Raw genomic sequence first — 21,993 nt, forward strand, 5'->3', positions numbered from 1 at the left:
ATTTTAGACTCCACATATAAGTGATACCATAATGTATTTGCCTGACTTACTTCACTTAGAATGATAATCTCTAAGTCCATCCATGTTGCTACAAATGGCGTTATTTCATTCTTTTTTATGACCAACTAATATTCCATTGTATATATATATATACACACCACATCTTCTTTATCCATTCCTATGTGGATGGACATTTAGGTTGGTTCTATGTCCTGGCTATTGTTAACAGTGCTGCTACCAACACTGGGGTGCATGTATCTTTTTGAATTATTATTATTCAGTTTTCTCTGACTATCTGCTCAGGAGTGGGTTGCTGGATCAGAGGCAACTCCAGTTTTAGCTTTCTAAGGAAACTCCATACTGTTCTCCACAGCGGCTGCAACAATCTGCATCCTCATTAACAGTGTAGGAGGGTTCCTTTTTCTCCATACCCTTTCCAGCAACTGTTATTTTTAGACTTTTTAATGATGATCATTCTGATTGGTGTGAAATGATACCTCATTGTAATTTTGATTTGCATCTCTCTAATAATTAGCAATTTTGAGCTAAAGATAGCATTAGACTGAGTAAGATTAATACAGCTGTCTATGTCTAGAGAACAAAAGAAATTTTGCCAAACTTACCTGGGTAGTATGACTGTAGGTATTTCTTCTTTGTTTCTATTTTCTATATTTTATGAATTTACTCTAATGAGCTCATGTTGATTTCTTATAGCAACAAAATACACAAAAACCCTCAAAAAACAAACCCTGTAATTTTCCCATCACTTTCATTCCAGGCTGACTGTGCTTTCTTGCTGATCAATGTTAAAAATTACTAATGACAATTGTGTGCAGTCTGTAATTTGAGACAAGAATTTTGTGAAACTTCCAGGTTGTGAAACATCAAGATATGTTTTCCTAACAAAAAGACCATGAGTGGAAAAAGGGGACAAGCATCGGGTCTCAACAATTTCATGACATGCGTTTTTAAAAGCATCTTGTTAGAATGCTCCATTAAGAACCAGGAACAAATTAAACTGTTCTTTGGAAAATGAGGCAGGAATACAATTAGAAGCCTCTGCCTGTTGGCACTGGCATCAATCTTGGCAGCGCAAATCAGTGAGCACAAGTGGAAATAAATGAGCTACTTCATCAAGGTCAAGGTAGAGAGAAAGGAATAGCTCGTAAAGGGGGAAACTGAAGAACAGAGAGGTGGAATGCAATGTCCAACACCACACAGTCAAGAAGTTCCAGAGCCAGGATTCAATTCTGGTTTGGTCTGATTGCAAAACCTGTGCAATTGCTGCTAGATTCTGAAACCCCTAAGGTTTTATTTTCCCCTCAATGTTTATTTTACACACTCAAGTTGAGAAAGAGTGATGAGCTCTATGTCTCTCTTCTTTTGAACATTGTGGCTTATCATTAAAGCTTCCCTCTTGAACCGATGGACTGAAGTGTCCTTTCTCCTTTCTTTGCCTGGCAAACTCCTACATGTTTGGGGGTGGTGATGATAGCTGATGGTTTTAAAGTCACGGTAACAGAACTTAGGTTTGTACAGACTCTAATCTGGCCTTCCAGGGAGCTATGGCCCTCTTCACAGGGTGCCCATCATAGTGTGTCATTTGGTACTAGGTGAGAGTTCAAAGAAAGGAGTTACTTATTAAAAAGAAGACAATAGGGAAACAAGATGTAGATAAGAATGTTCTGTAGATGGCTGAAACATCAGTGATAACTGCATGATAAACTCCCCAAATTCAGATACCTTCGGAGCGACAAAGGGAATATTCCTTTAAAGACAGGCTGGTTTGTCCCCTGGGGGCTCCCACAGCGCTGTTTAAACCCCATGATGTTCGCAGGAATAACCCTCGGTTTACTTACAGAGAAGATGGCAGCCAGAGTCTCAATGCCACCTGTGCTCAAGGTGATGTATGGGATCTTTTCTGGAGTGATTCCAGCTTTTCCAAAGATACTGTTGGTGTAGAACCAAATCTATAAAGCAGGAGAGACAAAAAAAGCAGAAGGGTCAGTGAAAGGCATCTGTTCCCTAAGCTAAATTCAGGTACAAGAAGGTCTCTGAGATTTGCTGCTAAGTCCAGAGGGATGAGGTGGAGCTATGAGCCAAGATAACGACTTATTTTTTCCTTCTCCCATTACTAAAAGAATGTCTGCATTACTGGGAGCAACATGTGCTTAGCTAAGTGTGGCAATGAGATAAGAATAGAAATCTTGGTGGGGTTTCCAGGGATTCTCCTTAAAAGCAGGTTTTCACCAAAGAGGTGTGATTCCATTTTTGCCCTTCCTCTTTTCTGCTCTCAGGATGGTGAATGTGATGGCTGCAGCTTCAGCAGCCCTCTTGGGACAACACTGCTTTTAGCCCCCAAGGTAACATTCTGAGAATAAGAGACGGTGTCTGATCCACAAGACACTTTACTATCATCTTTTGGAAAATTGTCAAACTAAATCTATAATGGGTACAATGTGAATGAAGCTCCTGCAAGTTCCACAACTCTCAAGCTGAATAACTATACATAGAACTCTTATGGGATGAAAGCCACCTATTCAGATGCTGGAGCAGGAAGTTAGAAGGAGACTGTGTCCGTACTCACTAGGGGTGATTTTATAGTTTATTATCCAAACCTTGGCACTTTGGAGAGTGTTAATAATGTTTCTAGGACATCAGCCATAAACCAGGGCTGCCTTCTGCAAACGATGGTATGTGGTCCTGGGGCTACTGTACCAGCCCTTTCAATTTCCTTCATGTGAGAGAGAAGGCCTAGTGTTTAGGTCGCTGTTGAGGTTTCTGCCACATGAGGTTAAACCTAGCCTTAACAGACACTCACATGACATCAGACACTCACAGGGCATCAGAAAATCAGTGATTTGGAGTTTGGGGACCTGGCTCCATCTTGAACTACCTGTGCGACCTCAGACAGTTTTCTCTGTCCAGCTGAGATTCCTTCTTCTCCTTGGTCAAAAGAGGATAACCACACACCCTTCCTGGGAGATGTTAGGAACTGGGTAAGGACGGTCACTATTCATTGATTCAAACTTTTGGATCAAAAGGCTGAACATAAATCATTTGTGTTCCCTCAATCCCAGCCATTTCCTTGAAAAAACAGTTTGCAGAATGATAGAAAACCACACACATCTAGAGACTCTCTGGAGGAGGAAATGGCAACCCACCCCAGTATTCTTGCCTGGGAGATCCCATGGACAGAGGGGTCTGGCAGGCTGCAGTCCACGGGGTCGCAAAGAGTTGGACATGATCAAGCATACACACAGACTCCGGTAAAAACTATTGCACATAATTATCTGAGGTTGTGGGCACTGATACATCTGGTGGCAAAAACAGGTTTTAATGTTCACATAAAAGACAGACACTCCTGTCTGTGTCTGCCTCTCATCTGAGTGAGCTGATAAATTAGAATTTTAGACTGTATCTTTGCTGTCTCATCCATAGGGTAGAGAAGTGACTCCTGATAAATGCATTAATTCCTAGAGCTCCTAGGGCCAAGACAGAAGCCAAAAATTTCCCCAAAGCCTCAGTTTCCACTGGATTTGTTTATATGTTGAAGGTGACTGTGATCCCCAGCACATCTTCAGGGTTGGATGAGAGCAGTTTAGAGCCTTTCTTAATCTTCACCCAAACTCATGGATTTTTCAACAGTCAGTGGTCTCTCTGACCATGCCCAGTTGAAGTTGTGAAATGAAATATTTCCAGCCATATCCATGGGCAAGAAAGGTCACAACCCTCAGCGATTTCGTAAATGGGAATGAGGGCTCCCAAAAGGGAGCACAATGCCAGTGATTCAGCAGATACCATCACCCCCTACGATGGTGATTGCTGAGGAACTCTGGGGAATGCAAGCAGCCATCCGCTGAGTCTACCATTCTGTAAGGTGAACAGGGAATTGAGGATGTAAGCAATCAAGAAACAGGAATCGGCCCCAGATAACTGAGGTGCATACGAAAGGAGTGAATTCAGGGAGCCCAGAGGCTCTCATCTCCCCATAAATGGAAGAACATGAAATTCATAAACTTGATATCTGATTTTCCTTGCCTCACCATAATCTTTGATGTTCGGACTGCCTGCTCCCTTTGTTGCAAACTTGTATATAGCCTGACTCCACCTCCCACCTCCTTGGAGCAGTTTTCTCAAGGCTACTGAGATGCTGCCTCCCAAGTTTGGAGGCTTTAACTTTTCCACCAAAGAAAACAACTCTACTTTCGGGTTGTGACTTTTTTTTTTTTTTCCAGTTGACACTCCGCTGCAAAGGTGGAGGCTGATGTTTGCGTTATTCTCAGCGTCAGCCCCGAAACCTACCCCCTGACCTGTTCCTCTGTCAGAAGCTCCCAGTCTCTGATGTCACGTGATCTGTGTTCTCCGTGGAAGCTGGCACCACGCTCCTTCCTGCCCCTCATGCCCCTTCCCATCACAGCTTCTTCCCTGCCTCCAACTCTCCCTGGAGCAACACTGCCTTGGGCACTTCTGAGGGATTTAAATGTTAGTGAAGAGTCACTGTGCAGAACACTATAGACTCACAGCGACAGTTATTAAGTGGCCCTCTCCTATGTGTGTGCTAAGTCACTTGAGTCCAACTCTTTGCGACCCCGTGGGCTGCAGCCCACCAGACTCCTCTGTCCATGGGGATTCTCCAGGCAAGAATACTGGAGTGGGTTGCCATGCCCTCCTCCAGGGGATCTTCCCCAGCCAGGGATCGAACCCACATCTCATATGTCCCCTGCATTAGCAGGTGGGTTCTTTACCACTGAGCCACCTGGGAAGACCCCAGTCCTCTTGTACTTTATATGCATTTCTGCAGTGATAGGCAGAAATCAGTCCTTTGAAAAGTCTCCCCATACTCCCCATAGCGAGGAGGACCTGCAGGATTGGCCTTGTCCCCATAGGGAAGGCCCGCGCATCACACGAGCTGCCTGTCTTATTTGGCTTCCTCCACGAAGCCATCTCTCTCTCCCTGCATCATCTTATGGAGCCGGACGGTAACTGCCTCTGTCCCTGCTTCTGCTGAGGTTTATTTGATCTGGCAGTTTGAGGGCGTTGAACTGCATGGAGACACGAAGTCTGGAGCGTGTCCCGCGGCGGACCCTCCCACGGACTATGATTTGCGTTGACCTCACCCCAACACAACCAGGCCCTCTCTGGTTGCCTGATCGTCTCCATCCACTGAGGCAGACGGTAGAGTGGAAGGAGCTGCTATTCTGGGAGGCGGGCAAGGCAGGATTTCAATCCCAGGGCTGCCTCTGGTGACCTGAGGGTCTGGAGGCAAATGATTTCACATCTCTGAATCTCTGTTCTCTGAAAGAAGGTAATCATACTCTGTCTTGCAGGGTGGTGGTGCAAGCTTTTTAAATGAAAGTTTTCTTAAAGCATCCTTTCTCTAATGGGTGCACAACAAACAGCGGGGATCAGTCTGGAAGATTCCCATCTTTTTGTGGAGATGCCACCGCTCCTGGGTAAAGGAGGACACGGGACAGTTGTGTGCAAGCCCAGGGTCGAAGCATCTCTGTATCTGCCTCCATCTAGCCTCCTCCCTGTGGGATGGACCTGTAACCGGGAAGGGTTACTTTTAAGTTTACACTGGATCTGCTTCTGTGACTTTAACTCTTTTTTGTTATTATAAACGTACACAATGGCCTGCCCCAGGGAGATAACCTGAGCCTCCCACTTGTGAAAGACTGGAAGAAAGTGAAACTAACACATTCCCCTGCCTGAAGCCATTCTAGGGGACTTTTGCAAGGATTGAATCATCTTTTTACCTTATTTCCTCACCTGCCCCCACCTCCCGACCTCTGATCCATAAAAGAACCTGGTAACCAGGCCCTGACAAGGTGGTTATTTTGAGGTGCTAGCCTGCCATCTTTTCGGTCAGCTGGCTTTCCAAACAGACGTTTTTCTTGCCTCAACAGCTAGTCTCTCAGATTTGCTGGCCAGTCATGCGGCAAGCAGAGCGAGCTTGGACTCAGTAACAGACCTTTAAGGGACTTTGCAGGAGCTGGTGGGAAAGGGGCACAGCAGGAGGATTTGGGCCTCCTTGACCCCCTGCCTCTAATGCCCTAAAGCCCTCCTTCTTAGGACCTGTGTTCTAGGGACAAACTGTAACATGAAAATGACATGCAAATCATTTTCACCTCTCAACAGCCTGGAAGGGGACATTGCCAGAGGGTCAAAGACCACACACAGCTGACAAGGCAAGAGCTGGACAGAGACCAGGGCCTGCGCTTCCTGCAGTGCGTTCTTCCCACTGCACGGGCTGTGCAGGGCTCTGAGCCCAGGTTCAGTTCAGTTCAGGCACTCAGTTGTGTCCGACTCTTTGCGACCCCAAGAACTACAGCACGACACGCCTCCCTGTCCATCACCAACTCCCGGAGTTTACTGAGACTCATTTCCATTGAGTCGGTGATGCCATCCAACCATCTCATCCTCTGTTGTCCCCTTCTCCTCCAGCCTTCAATCTTTCCCAGCATCAGGGTCTTTTCCAATGAGTCAGTTCTTTGCTTCAGGTGGCCAAAGTATTGGAGTTTCAGCTTCAGCATCAGTCCTTCTAATGAACACCCAGGACTGATTTCCTTTATGATGGACTTGTTGGATCTCCTTGCAGTCCAAGGGACTCTCAAGAGTCTTTTCCAACATCACAGTTCAAAAGCATCAGTTCTTCAGTGCTCAGCTTTCTATATAATCCAGCTCTCACATCCATACATGACCACTGGAAAAACCATAGCTTTGACTAGATAGACCTTTGTTGGTAATGTCTCTGCTTTTTAATATGCTGTCTAGGTCGGTCATAGCTTTTCTTCCAAGGAGCAAGCATCTTTTAATTTCATGGCTGCAGTCACCATCTGCAGTGATTTTGGAGCCCCTCAAAATAAAGTCTCTCACTGTTTCCATTGTGTCCCCATCTATTTGCCATGAAGTGATGGGACCAGATGCCATGATCTTAGTTTTCTGAATGTTGAGTTTTAAGCCAACATTTCCTCTTACACTTTCATCAAGAGGCTCTTTAGTTCTTCTTTGCTTTCTGCCATAAGAGTGGTGTCATCTGCATATCTGAGGTCATTGATATTTCTCCTGGCAATCTTGATTCCAGCTTGTGCTTCATTTAGTCCAGAACTTTGCATAATGTACTCTGCATGTAAGTTAAATAAGCAGGGTGACAATATACAGCCTTGACATACTCCTTTCCTGATTTGGAACCCGTCTATTGTTCCATGTCTGGTTCTAACTGTTGCTTCTTGACCTGCGTTCAGATTTCTCAGGAGGCAGGTAAGGTGGTCTAGTATTCTCATCTGTTTAAGAAATTTCCACAGTTTGTTGTGATCCACACAGTCAAAGGCTTTGGTGTAGTCAATAAAGCAGAAGTAGACGTTTTTCTGGAACTCTCTGGCTTTTTCAATGATCCAGTGGATATTGGCAATTTGATCTCTGGTTCCTCTAGCTTTTCTAAATCCAGCTTGAACATCTGTAAGTTAACGGTTCACGTACTGTTGAAGCCTGGCTTGAAGGATTTTTAGCATTACTTTGCTAGCGAGTGAGATGAGTGCAATTGTGCGGTATTTTGAACATTCTTTGGCATTGCCTTTCTTTGGGATTGAAAACTGACCTTTGCCAGTCCTGAGGCCACTGCTGAATTTTCTGAATTTGCTGGCATATTGAGTGTGGCACTTTCACAGCATCAGAAATACAGGGGATACAGCATCAGGGGATACAGGAACCGAATAGTTACAGCAACTCATTCGCAAGCTGGCAAGTTTCATGTTGAGAGCTGAACATACACAGTTGAATCTAGAACTTCTACTCTGGACCACACGCTGGGGCGGCCGCTTGAAAGGGCCCTCATTTAGCATTCTCTCCAGTCACGGGGACAGAGCAAGTTCTTCTAGTGAGATGGTTTCAGTTATTAGGGTAACAGAACATTTAATTCCTCTAATTTGAGTTAGGAATTTATTTGGGAAGAAACCTTGAAATGAAACCTGTTCATAACGCTTCTGTTCTTGTGATGAGAAGTTTTGTGCAGAGTACGACTTGGGGTTCAGAATTCCTATCAATGCTTAGACAAATGAGATGGACACTGACATGGCCTGGCTCCAGGCTGGCAGAAGGGGAGGGGGTAATGCTTTGCCACAAACCTGTCTCAGGCTCTCCAGCCTCCCACCCTCCCTTCCTTCTCCCAGCCTTGTCTCCCTTCCTTTCCATTGTTTATCCAGAGTGAAGAATCTCTGGCACTCTGTTAGGTACAGGTGTTACCGTGGGGAACAACATGCCTGTCCTTGCCCTCCCAGATCTAGTCTAGCAGGGAAAGGATGTGTTACACAACAGTCACACAGGTAAAGAATTCAAGGGGCACACTAGCTCCCCAGGAACACTGTGATGCTTGGGCCCCCACCGAGTGGACAAATATGCTGGCAGTAAAAGGCCAAGAGTGAAAAAGTTGGCTTAAAGCTCAACATTCAGAAAACGAAGATCTTGGCATCCGGTCCCATCACTTTATGGCAAATAGATGGGGAAACAGTGGAAACAGTGGCAGACTTTATTTCTTTGGGCTCCAAAATCACTGCAGATGGTGACTGCAGCCATGAAATTAAAAGACGCTTACTCCTTGGAAGGAAAGTTATGACCAACCTAGACAGCATATTTAAAAGCAGAGACATTACTTTGTCAACAAAGGTCCATCTAGTCAAAGCTATGGTTTTTCCAGTAGTCATGTATGGATGTGAGAGTTGGACTATAAAGAAAGCTGAGCGTCCAAGAATTGATGCTTTTGAACCGTGGTGCTGGAGAACACTCTTGAGAGTCCCTTGGACTGCAAGGAGATCCAACCAGTCCATCCTGAAGGAGGTCAGTCCTGTATGTTCATTGGAAGGACTGATGCTAAAGTTGAAACTACAATACTTTGGCCACCTGATGTAAAGAGCTGACTCATTGGAAAAGACCCTGATGCTGGGAAAGATTGAGGGCAGGAGGAGAAGGGGATGACAGAAGATAAGATGATTTGATGGCATCACTGACTCAATGGACCTAAGTTCGGGTAAACTCTAGGAGTTGGTGATGGACAGGGATGCCTGGTGTTCATGGGGTCACAAAGAGTCGGACACAACTGAGCGACTGAACTGAACTGAACTGAACACCTAGAATGAATGTCACCAGACCCATGTGGCTTCCTACCAGCCTGTGCTCTGAGCCTCCCCACTCATGTTTTACGTTTATTCTGACAAGATTGGGAGTCTTGCTTCCCAAGTACGGAGCATGTCAGAAGCAGCAAAGTTCAAGTGTGTGGCATTGAGAAAGAAGGAAGCACTGCTAGGAACAGTCTTGCTGATACCAGCTAAGAGGAAGGGAGATCTAACAGAGGCCCATCAGTTACCATCAGAGATAGTCCCTGTCCATAATTTCTTTGGGCTTCCCTGGTGGCTCAGACGATAAAGAATCTGCTTGCAACGTGGGAGATCTGGGTTCAATCCCTGGGTCAGGAGGATCCCTGGAGAGAGGAACGGCAACCCACTCCAGTATTCTTGCCTGAAGAATTCCATGGACAGAGGCTACAGTCCATGGGGAAGCAAAGAGTTGGGCATGAACTGAGCAACTAACACAAACACACATGATATCATACAATCCTCATGGTAGCTGTGAAAAAAAAAAGAATCTATATCTCCATTTTCCATAAGAGGAGACTGAGGACTGGAGGAGTTGGAATGATTGGCCTCCTCTGTTGAAGAAGGGAGAAATTCAAAAGAAGGAAGGGTAACCTAAGGGAGATGAGCATTCTGCCGTCATTCTTGACATTCTAGAAGATTCCAGAAGGTTCAAGAAAACTATGGCTTTCTTGTCTCAGGTTTGGCAATCCAGTCAAATTTTCCCCCCAAGGACTTGGTAGGAACTGCACCCTCCCTACCCGTGTTCTTTCTCCTACTCCTTTCCTCACATAACACTCAGCTGCCTCCCATGCGTCATGGGCTGCTAGAGACCCATGGACCCTGGGAAAAGTCTCCATCCTCAGAGATGGTTATGGGGAGGAAGCAGCATCAGAGAGATTGAACCTTTGCACAGAAACCAAAAACACATCTGTTTTTTTTTTTTTGAGCAAAGGACAAATTATTGGAGGAAGGCAGCTACATAAAATAATTTTAAGTGACAGGTCTAATTTTAGAAATGAGAACTTGAAAGTTACCATGAGAAGGAGGGGAAAAAACAATCTGACGCTGAAAAGGGAATAAGAAATAACTAAATGTTATGTTCAACTTTCACTTGATTTCTAAAGAGTGTGAAAACCATTCATCAACTCTTTAGCAAAGAAAAAAAAAAAGCACTGAACAATACGTAATGCTTGTTTAGGACAGTGATTCTCGACTGGGGGCAACTTTTGTCCCCAGGGGACGTTTCGCCATGCCTGGAGACATGTTTGTTGCGTGAACTGTCACCTAGTGAGTGAGGTCTGGTAAGCTGCAAAACATCCTAGAGTGTACACTAAAATTCCATGACAATGAATTTTCCAGCCCCAAATGTGCATAGTGCTAAGGCTGAGAAAGACTGGTTCAGTGCAAGGTATAAGGTCTCAGAAATTGGCTGGGGAATCTGTCAGGGCCCTGGTGCCAGGACGTGTGCGTCTGAGAGCACAGGTGTAACCCACCATGACTTTGAGCAAGTCCTTGATCGTCTGCAAGCCTCAGCTGCTTCATTTAGAAAATGGGGATGGAGCCACCCACCCTGCAGGACACTTGGGTCCAGAATAAAGTGAGGAATTGGAGATGCCTAGCAGTGTTTATGACTGTCTTAACATATGGACCGTGTCCCCCCACATTCATTGTTGTCGTTTAGTCGTTAAGTTGTGTCCAACTCTCTGAGACTCCATGGACTGTAGCATGCCAGGCTCCTCTGTCCTCAACTATCTCCCAAAGTTTGCTCAAAGTCATGTCCATTGAATAGGCGATGTTATCTAACCATCTCATCTTCAACCCCCTTCTCCTCCTGCCCTCAATCTTTCCCAGCATCAGGGTCTTTCTCAATGAGTTGACGCTTCGCATCAGGTAACCAAAGTACTGGAGCTTCAGCTTCAGCATCAGTCCTTCCAATGAATATTCAGGACTGATCTCCTTTAGGATGGACTGGTTGGATCTCCTTGCAGTCCAAGGGACTCTCAAGAGTCTTCTCCAGCACCACAGTTCAGAAACATTAATTCTTCAGCACTCAGCATTCTTTACGATCCCCTCACATAATTTCTGGTAAAACGAAGGGTACAGAGCAAGTCTTAAAGTGCATTTAAAGGCTTTCATCTGTGTTAGCTAGCTTTCTCCTTTGGTCTTGTGAATTATTTTGGGGTAAAAGGTAGCAGGTGCGGGGAGGGAGCTTGGACTAGGGCACAGGACAGTGGGCTCTGAGGCTGGGCTTTGCAGCTCACCAGCACTTGTCCTTTGGTTTGGAAGAATGAGGGCCTCCTTGAAAGCTCAGTTGGTAAAGAATCTGCCTGCAATGCAGGAGATCCTGATTCGATTCTTCAGTCAGGAAGATTTGCTGGGAAAGGGACAGGCTACCCCCTCCAGTGTTCTGGCCTGGAAAATTCCATGGACTGTATAGTCCATGGAGTCGCAAAGAGGCAGACACGACTGAGTGACTTTCACTTCACTTCACTTCACTTCACTTCATGTAAGAATGAAGTAGGACTTGTCCTCTTGACTGCCTAGGGATGACCTAGGCAGCCCGGTGACATACACAGGTATACTCTGAAGCATGGAGTTGAACTGGGGTGGTCGCCAGGGGCTGGGAGTGGGGGAAACTCAGTGTCATTAATGAATAGGTATAAAGTTTCAGTTAAGCAAGATGAACAAGCTCTAAAGATCTGTACAATATGATGCCCATGGTTAACAACGTCATATTGTGCACTTAAACGTTTGTGAAGAGGATAAATGTCATGTTAAATGTCCTTACAATGATAAGATGGAGGACGTCCCTGGTGGCACAGTGGATAAGAGTCCGCCTGCCGATACAGGCGACACGGGCTTGATCCTTGGCCTGGAAAGAGTTCATGCTGTCGGAGCAACTAAGGCGGTGCACCAGATTACTAAGCCACAACTCCTGAGCCCATGCTCCACAGCTGCTGAAGCCTGTGCTCCGCAACTAGAGAAGCCACTGGAATGAGAGGACTATGCACCGCAGCTAGAGTAGCCCCCTCCACTCTCCACAATTAGAGAAAGCCCACGAACAGCAAGGAAAGACCTGGCATGGCCAAAAGTAAGGAAATAAATACATTAAAAAAACAAGAGTTGGAAAGTAGTCAACGCAAAGGAAAGTGACTGAGATCTCACATCTGCTGGCTCTGGGAGCGGAGATTTTATTTTTTTCCATCTACGCTTATGCAGTGGGGCTTACAGATACACTCGAGTGGAATTTACAAAGTAAAACAGCATATGCAAATTGGAAAATTATGTCTCACAGAAGGAGAGAAATTCTGTTTAGAAATGTCATGGTTCTCTATCTAAATGCCTCATTACATACAGATTCCATATGTGGTTTTACAATTCCACGTCTAAACTTTAAGAAACAGATGCTTTCTCTCTCTGCTTACTCAGAACAGGGAGGGAGCATCTGAAACAGTCTAGCACGACAAAGGTCCATGTAGTCAAAACTATGGTTTTTCCAGTAGTCACGTACGGATGTGGGAATTGGACCATAAAGAAGGCAGAGTGCCAGAGAATTGATGCTTTTGAACTGAGGTGCTGGAGAAGCCTCTTGAGAGTCCCTGGGAAAGCAAGGAGATCAAACGAGTCAATCCTAAAGAAAATCAACCCTGAATACTCTTTGGAAGGACTGATGGTGAAGCTGAAGCATCAATACTTTGTCCACCTGAAGAGCCGACTCATTGGGAAAGACACTGATGCTGGGAAAGATTAAAGCCAGGAGAAGATGGGGACAACAGAGGATGAGATGGTTGGATGGCATCACCGATTCGATGGACAGGAACTTGGGCAAGCTTTGGGAGACGGTGAGGGACAGGGAAGCCTGGCATGCTGCAGTCTATGGGGTCTCAAAGAGTCAGACACGACTTGGTGACTGAACAACAGCAAGCACGACCTTATTCTTATCCAGAGGAGGCAACAATAGGACTAGGTCAAGGTCAAGCAAGTTAACCCAGGTGCCCCCTCCTTCTGCTGACTCAACTAGACCAAGGTTAAGCAGATAAGCCGCAAGATGATTTCACTTCATCCTGATATTTCCAACAAGAGATGCAAGAGAAAAAAAAGAAATGAGGCTGAAGGTTGTGGTTGTTAATTTCCCTCCCCCAACTGGAACCAGTCCCCTTTCGGGTCGCCTTCCCTGCCCACCCACAAACAGCCTCCCTGCCGACTCTAGTATGCCTGGGTCATACCGGCAGGGCAGCTCTTTCATCTGGGCATCTTCAAAAGGTCCCTTCTCCTGCCCTCTGGGCCCAGCCACACTTGTCCTGACTATGTAACTGACCTCAGAAGGAATCTGATTGCTTCAGTGCAGGAATCTCCTCTATGTATTCCTGCCAACTGGCTGGCCAGCTGGCTTACACACTTTCATGAATGGGGAACTCACTACCCCTGGAAGCAACTCACTGTTTTCCAGAAGCAGCCATAACAATAATGATCCTAAGTCTGCCTCCCTACTCCTAAAATTTCTGAATTCGACCTTATGGAGCCCCTAAGAGAGAAGGGGAGACTTTGTCCAATGGTTGGTTAGGGTACCCCAGAGAAGAAGATCCTCTTCTGGTTTACCTGCCCACATCAACTTGGGCCGCAAGAAACTTTTCTTTAAAGCCTTGAAATTTTCTCAGGTCAAAATCATGCATTGAAGCCAGCCCAGCCAATGTTGTTGTTGAGCAGTTGCTAAGTCCGACTCTTTGCGACCCCACGGACTGCAGCATGCCAGGCTTCCTTGTCCTTCACTATCTCCTGGAGCTTGCTCAAACTCATGTCCATTGAGTCAGTGAAGCCATCCAACCATCTCATCCTCTGTCGTCCCCTTCTCCTGCCTTCAATCTTTCCCAGCATCAGCCCAGACAAGGGTACCTTTCTTTAAATAATCTCAATGTCATGTTGCTTACTTGTGACTTTCTAATATCTTCCTTAAGAAATATGACTTTTAGGCACTTCTCTGGTGGTCCAGTGATTAAGAATCTGCCTTCCAATGCAGGGATACGGGTTCCATCCCTGGGCGGGGAACTAAGATCCCACGTGCTGCGGGACAACCTCAGAGCCCATGCTCTGGAGACTGAAAACCACAACTCGAGAAAAACCCACATGCTGCAAGGAAAGATCACGTGTGCTCCAAGTAAGACCCGACATAGCCAAATAAACAAATAAATATATTTTTTTAAAGACATTTGACTTCTAAGTGTTTCTGCCAAGTCACTTCAGTCATGTCCAACTCTGTGAGACCCCATAGACGGCAGCCCAACAGGCTCCCCTGTCGCTGGGATTCTCCAGGCAAGAACACTGGAGTGGCTTGCCATTTCCTTCTCCAATGCATGAAAGTGAAAAGTGAAAGTGAAGTCACTCAGTCATGGCCAACTCTTAGTTACCCCATGGACTGCAGCCTACCAGGCTCCTCCACCCATGGGATTTGCCAGACAAGAGTACTGGAGTGGGGTGCCATTGCCTTCTCCGCTAAGTGTTTCTAGGGATAAGTAATTATAATGATAGGCAGCATTTAGTAAGGGGTCATTCTGGGCTAGCTGCTTGAACACCTCACATGGATTATCTCTTTCCATATTACATTATCCCATTTTACAGATGTGGAAGCTGACGGTGAGGTTACATGATTGCCCAGTGGCACAGAGCTGAGCTAGAACCCAGGGCATACAGGGCCAAGCCCTGGCCCACCTCTCCCCACCGCTCCCTCTGGTTCCTCTGTCTATGCTGGGGCGCTCACCGCATTGAGGCCACAGAGCTGGTAGCAGGCCATGGAGATGACCACAGTGATGAGCTGCCAGCGGACAAAGGGACTCCTGAGCAGCTCCAGCACGGATACCAGCCGGATGTTCCTCTGCACGCGGCTCTCCGCCAGGACCTCCTCCATCTCGTGGGAGACGTCCTCTTTGCCCAGGAAGGTCTGGAAGGCTGCCAACAGGGAGGAGCACAGATTTCAGTAGGGATTATTAGGACATCCACTGTGTCTGATGTTAGGGCTCCCGGGGACGGTCTGTCCCACCATCCAGACACACCAGATGGTTGTATATCAGAGATGGAGTTGGCAGGGGTCTTTGAGGCCATGGAGTGCCAAGCCCTTGTTTAAAAGTAGGAAAATAGGGACATCCCTGATGGTCCAGTGGCCAAGAACTCTGTTCTCCCACTGCAGGGGTCCAAGGTTGGATCCCTGGTCAGGGAACTGAATCCCACATGCCACAACTAAGCATTCACATGTGACAACGAAGAGCAAGATTCTGCATGCTGCAAGTAAGACCAGAGCAGCCAAATAGATAAATTATATATGCACACACACACACACACACACACACACACACACACACACAGACCCTGCTTCTGGGAAAGATTGAAGGTGGGAGGAGAAAGGGATGACAGAGGATGAGATGGTTGGATGGTATCACTGATTCAATGGACATGAGTATGGGTAAACTCTGTGAGTTGGTGATGGACAGGGAAGCCTGGCATGCTGCAGTCCATGGGGTCGCAAAGAGTTGGACATGACTGAGTGACTGACCTGAACTGATATATACACACAAAAGTAGGAAAACAGGAGGCCCACAGAGATGCAGTGGACCTGCTCAAGGTCATTGAGTTGGCCAGGAGAAGAACCCCTGGAGAACCAGGCTCCTCTGACTGCCCCCACTGCAAAGCTGAGCACATCCAGAGTTCAAATCCCATCTCTACCTCTGGGTAGATGAGCAGCGTTCATGCCTCAAAAAGTTCCTGTAATGACCGAGAGATGTAACATATGCTAAACCCCTGGCTCCATGATAATGCACTGAGCACCTCCTGTCTGCCCAGCCCTGTGCACTCATTCTCACTGGTGGTCTCTAGACGGAGGTCAGATTGCCACTTGACCAGGATGCCTGGAACGGGGATTGAACTAAATGATCTCCAGGGCCCTTTCCACACAACCCTGTGAAACACAGAGAGCTGGATTGAAATATTCTCAAAGAGCCAATCTTGCCAGGATTCAAGCTCACTCCTGTGACTCAGGCTTTCCCAGGCTGAGCACTGCAAATTTCCAGCCTCAGTGAGCTTCTCATCTCTCTCTCTTTTTTTTTTTAATCAAGCCCTTAATTGTGCAAACCACCATGGATATATGCACGAAGCTGGGCTGTCTGATTAGACCCCTGAGATCACAATAATTAGATCAGGGGAGAGGCTTTTAGAATGCAGATTTAAATATTTAGCACTTAGGTATTCATCCTCCTACAGGGGAGGAGGCTCACGATGGCTCCTGGGGACAGTCCATTCCTGACACAGTGGGCATTATCCCTAAAATCACTGCCCTGAGCCTCAGGCCAGGTGAAACTGTTCTTCTTAGGTAGGAAAAATCAACACATGGTTGTTAAATCTCTCCAGATTCTGCAAGCCCAGGAAGGCTCTGAGGTGTTATTCCCAGAAGTATAGTAAAAACCACCTCAGAATGTCTCTTTTGTAAGCTGTAATTTAATATTTTCCCCAGCATTTATTAAAGATAAGTGGAGGAAACAGCTGAGGGGGTAATGTTTCTGCAGCATTCACCAAACCATAGTATTTCTCAAAGTTCAAAAATGAAAATTCATGTCATAAAGTAAGCCTAGAGTTTCAGGGCAAGGAAATATTTCTCTTCTTCCTGACATACATAAAATAAGGAGAACTTGAGAACCTTTTTTTTTTTTTCTTCCCCTTTTCACTTTGGCTGCTGGGAAGCTCTCAGTTAAACTCATTGTTCAGCTCTTAAGAGTTTGCTGGAGCAAAATTCTTTCTTCTTCCTCTTGAAAGTTCTAGTCTCATTCTTTTTTCTTTTAGTTTTTAAACATTATTTATTTATTTTTGGTTGTACTGGGTCTTTGTCGCTGCCCCGGCTTTTCTCTGGTTGCAGCGAGCAGGGGCTACTCTCTGGGTGCAGTGCACAGGCTTCGCATTGCAGTGGCTTCTCTTCTCCCTGCACTTGGCCATGCCCTTCGCTCTGCCGGGAATGCTCTTCCTGCCTTTCCTCGCCTGGCTAACTTCTCCCACTTCAATGTCAGAGCCTGGGCTCTCACAGTCCCTTGTGCTTTTTCCCACCTTGGCACCTTCTCGCCACACTGTCATCAGCACCTGCTGTGAGCACCTGGAAGTCCAGTGCCTGGTGCCCGGGGGAGAGCAGGTGCCAAGTTGGTGTTTGTTGATCCTGTGGGGACAGTTGGTGCTGCTAAGTCATTTCAGTCGTGTCTGACTCTGTGCGACCCCATAGACGGCAGCCTACCAGTACTAGTCATGTAAAGGGGTGGTCTCATGTATGCTGCTGCTAAGTCACTTCAGTCGTGTCCGACTCTGTGTGACCCCATGGACAGAAGCCCACCAGGCTCCCCCGTCCCTGGGATTCTCCAGGCAAGAACACTGGAGAGGGTTGCCATTTCCTTCTCCAATGCATGAAAAGTGAAAAGTGAAAGTGAAGTCGCTCAGTTGTATCCAACTTTTAGCAGCCCCATTGACTGCAGCCTACCAGGCTTCTCTGTCCGTGGGATTTTCCAGGCAAGAGTACTGGAGTGGGGTGCCATCGCCTTTTCTGGGTCTCGTGTATGGTGGGCCAAAATCATGGGCTGTTCAGAGCCCATTCTCAGTACAAACTTACTGAGTATCTGCTGTGCTCCAGATGCTTGAGGTGGTGTCTCCACAACAATTGCATCACATTTCCAAGTCGGTTTTTGTGGAATTCCAATCCCAGGAGAGGCTCCACGGGAACGAGATTCCCTGATCAGAGTTTAGTCTCATCGCATGAGGGCCAGCTCTCGGGGGTTCAAACTTCACATAAGCCTAGTAAAGGTTCTGGACTTCTCTGGTGGTCCAGTGACTGAGAATCTGCTTGCCAATGCAGGGGACATGGGTTCGATCCTTGGTCTGGAAGGATTCCACATGCTGTGGAGCAACTCATCCTGTGCGTCACAGCTACTGAAGTCCTCTCATCCTAGAGCCTGCACTCCACAAAAAGAGAAGCCTCTGCAATGAGAAGCCTGAGCACTGCAACCAGAAAAAGACTGTGTGCAGCTATGAAGACCCAGCACAGCCAAAAATAAATAATAAAATTAAGAAAGAAAGAAAATTAAAACACAAAAAGTAAAGGTTCTGATAAGTCCCGCAAGAAAGACACCCATCTCTTTTTGTTTAGTTCCACATTTCCCAAATGTGCTTGCTGGTGCATCGACTAACATTGTGCAGAAGTACATCAAGAAGTGTGATTCTAACTTTACGTGGCAGTGTCACAGAGGGAGCAAATTCAGGACGTCCTGGGAGTTGGGAGGGGAACTCCATGGATGGCACTGGGCAGAGAGGAGGCAAATATCACCAGGTTACCCCCTATCTCTGTCTTTTAGGAGGCACTTTGAAGAGCAGAAAAAGCCAGGGGTAGGCAGAAGAATGACCACCATGTCAGTCCATATTCTAATCTCCCGTACCTGTGAATAAGTTAGCATTCATGGCCAAAGGGGCATTGCAGATGTGATTAATGTGAAGACCTTGAGATGGGGAGGTTATCCTGGATATCAAGGTGGGCCCAACGTTATCACAAGGGTCCTTATAAGAGAAAGGTAGGAGGGTCAGAGTGAGAGAGAAACTGGTGTGACCATGGAAACAGGGGTTGGAGGAGGGATGCACTTTAAAGGAGGAAGGGGCCACGAGCCAAGGAGTGCAGGCCACCTCTACAAGCTGGAAAAGGCCAGGAATGATTCTCCCTTGGAGCCTCCAGAAAGGATCCCAGCCCTGCCAGCACTTTGATGTTAGCCTGTTGAGTCCTATTTTGCAGATTTGACTTCCAGAACTATAAGATAATAAATTGATGTCTTAGGCCACCAAAAGGAAACCAACGCAGAGCCACTGAAATGGGGTAGCTGTAGGTTCAACCCCACCGCCACTCACTTTCTGCAGGACACAGGGAAAGCACCTGATCTTTCAAGCCTTGGGTCTTAACTGTAAGATGGGGCTGAGGCCACCTCTGTCTCCAGGTCACTATGAAAACCACCTGGGGCAGCATAGGCAGGGCACCAGCCTGGAGCCTGGCTCAGCCTGGAGCTCAGTGCCATCAGTGACCCCTTTTGGGGACAAGTAACCTGCTGGGAAGCTAGAGCGCATGAGTGAAACCAGCATCATGCAAGACTTAGTAAGGGCAAAGGGGGATGTGTCTGTCCAGTACTGCCAGGAATCTGGGAGGGAGGGCTTGGAAGGGATGGAGGTCACAGACTGGGGCCATGCAGTCGCAAACCTAGGTTTTAAGCACACAGCCCTGGATGAAGCGTTCTGGGTGGGTGACCACGGAAGAGTCAGCCTCTCTGGACCCCGTCCTCACCTCTAATTCAGGGATAATGCTTGTGCCAGCCTCTTGGGGTATAAGGACTGGGTAGCGGGCCTTCACCTGGAGGGGTGCTTGGTCCTGAAAAGTGCTTATTTGGTGCTCTAGACCAGTTGGGGAGCATGTTGTGGTGGGACCTCTGGGCTCACCCAGAAGCTTGCCCTGGCTTCAGGCACGGGCCTTCCTGGTGCCAGCTCTCTCAGTTAGTGAGGGTACAGGAAAGGGCTCTGCTGGCATCTGATTCTCCCTAAGTGGTCACAGCTGCCTGGGACTTGGGGTTGAGAGGGATTCTGAGGCTGTCCTCTCTGCCCAGTGGGGAAGAATGGGTGATGGACCAGGCAGAATCCAACAGAGCAGGCTGGTGGCTCATGTGCCATGTGTTAGCTGGACCCACGTGGACAACATGTGCCAGGAGTGTCCAAGGGATGGGTCTGGGAGGCCATTCATGGCAGGAGCCTGGATTTGGAAGTGGGTGATGGGGGAAAAGGGTGATGAGCTGGAGGCTGTGTGGTCCCATGAGCTCCTATCCTCACCATCTAAGAGAGCTGAGCCCACATCCTGCCCACCCACACTTCACACCACAACATAGAGAAATCCAGAAAAACAGGTGTTCTCGGCCAGGGCCGACTCACAGCCCTGAAGTTTCCCAGCCCAGTGACGCCCTCTCTGGAAGTGGAGCCTGAGCCTGGCAAACTCAGAGAAAGAACTGAAGGCTGAGGACAGCCTGGTTCAGGCCCTGAAATACCCACAAAATGCTGCGCCCTGAGTAAAAATGGGCAAAGGTGTCTAGTGGAGAGGAGGTGACGGCCATGGAGATAGGCTGAGCTGGGCGCCACCCCAGATCCGCCGCCTGTCGGCCATGGAGGCCTGCAGGCCTCTGCAGCCTCACACATCTCTTTCCCTGGATTCCAGAATGGTGGAATGGCATGGCAATCTGGTATGGTGACACCCGCAAGGTCACAACACTTGTGACCGGTTGTGGAACAGTGGGTGATGGTGTTTAAGAGCCCTGACTCTGGGGCCACTCTGGGTGAGTCCCCATTCTGGCTTCACCACTTTTCACCTACTCAGATGCCAGGCTAGTTATTTAATACTTCTGTGCCTTAGTTTTCTCGTCTGTAAAATGTACAGAACAGCCCTGGGCTGCCAGCAGCATTAAACACCAGCACTCATGTATTCCTTCAAGCAGGGCTGGCTCTTAATGACCAGGGGGCACTGTAAGGCAGCTAACTATGACAGAAGGCACTTGCTACAGCCTCCTGGGGCTTCCTTCTTTTATATTCCTTTTATCTTAACCTGACAATGAGTACAAAGCACTATAATCTACAGTGGGTTGAATTCTGGCCCCATACACTTATGTTCAAGTCCTAACCTACAGCTGGTTTATTTGGAAAAGGGATCTTTGCAGATGCAATTGTGACAGCAGTTAAGCTGAGGTCATCCTGGAGGAGGGTGGGCTCTGAATCCCATATGACTCTCGTCTTTGTAAGAGGAAAAGAATCACAGACAGACAGACACAGGGGAGATGGCCATGGTGGATGGGGTTGGCGTGATGCTGCTGGGAGCCAAGGAATGCAAAGGATTGCTGGTGACACCAGGTGCTGGCAGGGAAAGCAGGTCCTGTTGACACCTTGATTTTGAACCTCGGGCCTCCAGGACCATGAGAAAATAAATTTCTGCTGCTTTAAAGCCTGCCAATTTGTGGTACTTTGTTCTAGCAGCAACCACCCGTGATCACCTTCGTTAGCATTTATCACATCATGCTAGAGCAAAGCACAGAACAATCTGGAGAACATGTTCTCATGACCCGGAGGGGCCCTGGGACAAGGCAGGCCAAGGGGTTTTCTGGGGAGCCCAGGGGGATGGCCTCTGCAGTTGCAGATAGGCAGCAGCGCTGAACTCAGCACAGCGCGGGCCTCGGTGCTTCCAAAAGGGGAGGTTTCATCCATACGTGGCTTTCCCCACTGTATTAGTATTTAAGAGGAGGAAATCACTGGGTTTTTAATTTAGGTTTGGTTCCTTTTTATTATTGACAGCAGTAGGACCCACAGTAGGGGTAGTAAAAAATACAGGAACTCATGTTGTAGTTTTATAACATTTCAACATGGACCAACCCTGGAGTTTTCACACGGCCCGAGTGAAGGGGCGTGGGGGCTCCACCAACCACTGGAGCTGTCAGCCCTTCGTCCTTCTTTGTTTTTGGTGCAGAGTGATATATTAAAGTTACGTGTGTAATTTGCTGGTTAGTGGATCTGAGAAGGGTAGTTTTCAGTTTTAACAGATCAGCCAAGACAAGGAGCTAGGCTACCCACTCCAGTATTCTTGGGCTTCCCGTGTGGCTCAGCTGGTAAAGAATCCGCCTGCAATGCGGGAGACCTGGGTTGGATCCCTGGGTTGGGAAGATCTTCTGGAGAAGGGAAAGGCTACCCACTCCAATATTCTGGCCTGGAGAGTTCCATGGACTGTATAGCGCATGGGGTCACCAAGAGCTGGACACGATGGAGCAACTTTCACTTTGAA

The 21,993-nt window shown here is 47.3% G+C and overlaps 1 protein-coding gene across 1 annotated transcript in view; it reads right to left on the minus strand.

Annotated features, from left to right (window-relative positions):
• The window catches only part of SLC2A9 (solute carrier family 2 member 9), a 215,093-nt gene that overhangs the window by 91,924 nt on the left and 101,176 nt on the right, over positions 1 to 21,993 (minus strand). The window contains exons 7-8 of the mRNA XM_052642178.1: positions 14,887 to 15,074; positions 1,860 to 1,970 (exon numbers count right to left, since the gene is read on the minus strand). Coding sequence (XP_052498138.1) covers positions 1,860 to 1,970; positions 14,887 to 15,074 — 299 coding nt within the window. The remainder of the gene's footprint in view (positions 1 to 1,859; positions 1,971 to 14,886; positions 15,075 to 21,993) is intronic.

Source organism: Budorcas taxicolor, chromosome 6 (genome assembly GCF_023091745.1).
Source record: "Budorcas taxicolor isolate Tak-1 chromosome 6, Takin1.1, whole genome shotgun sequence".
Classification (NCBI taxonomy): Eukaryota; Metazoa; Chordata; class Mammalia; order Artiodactyla; family Bovidae; genus Budorcas; species Budorcas taxicolor.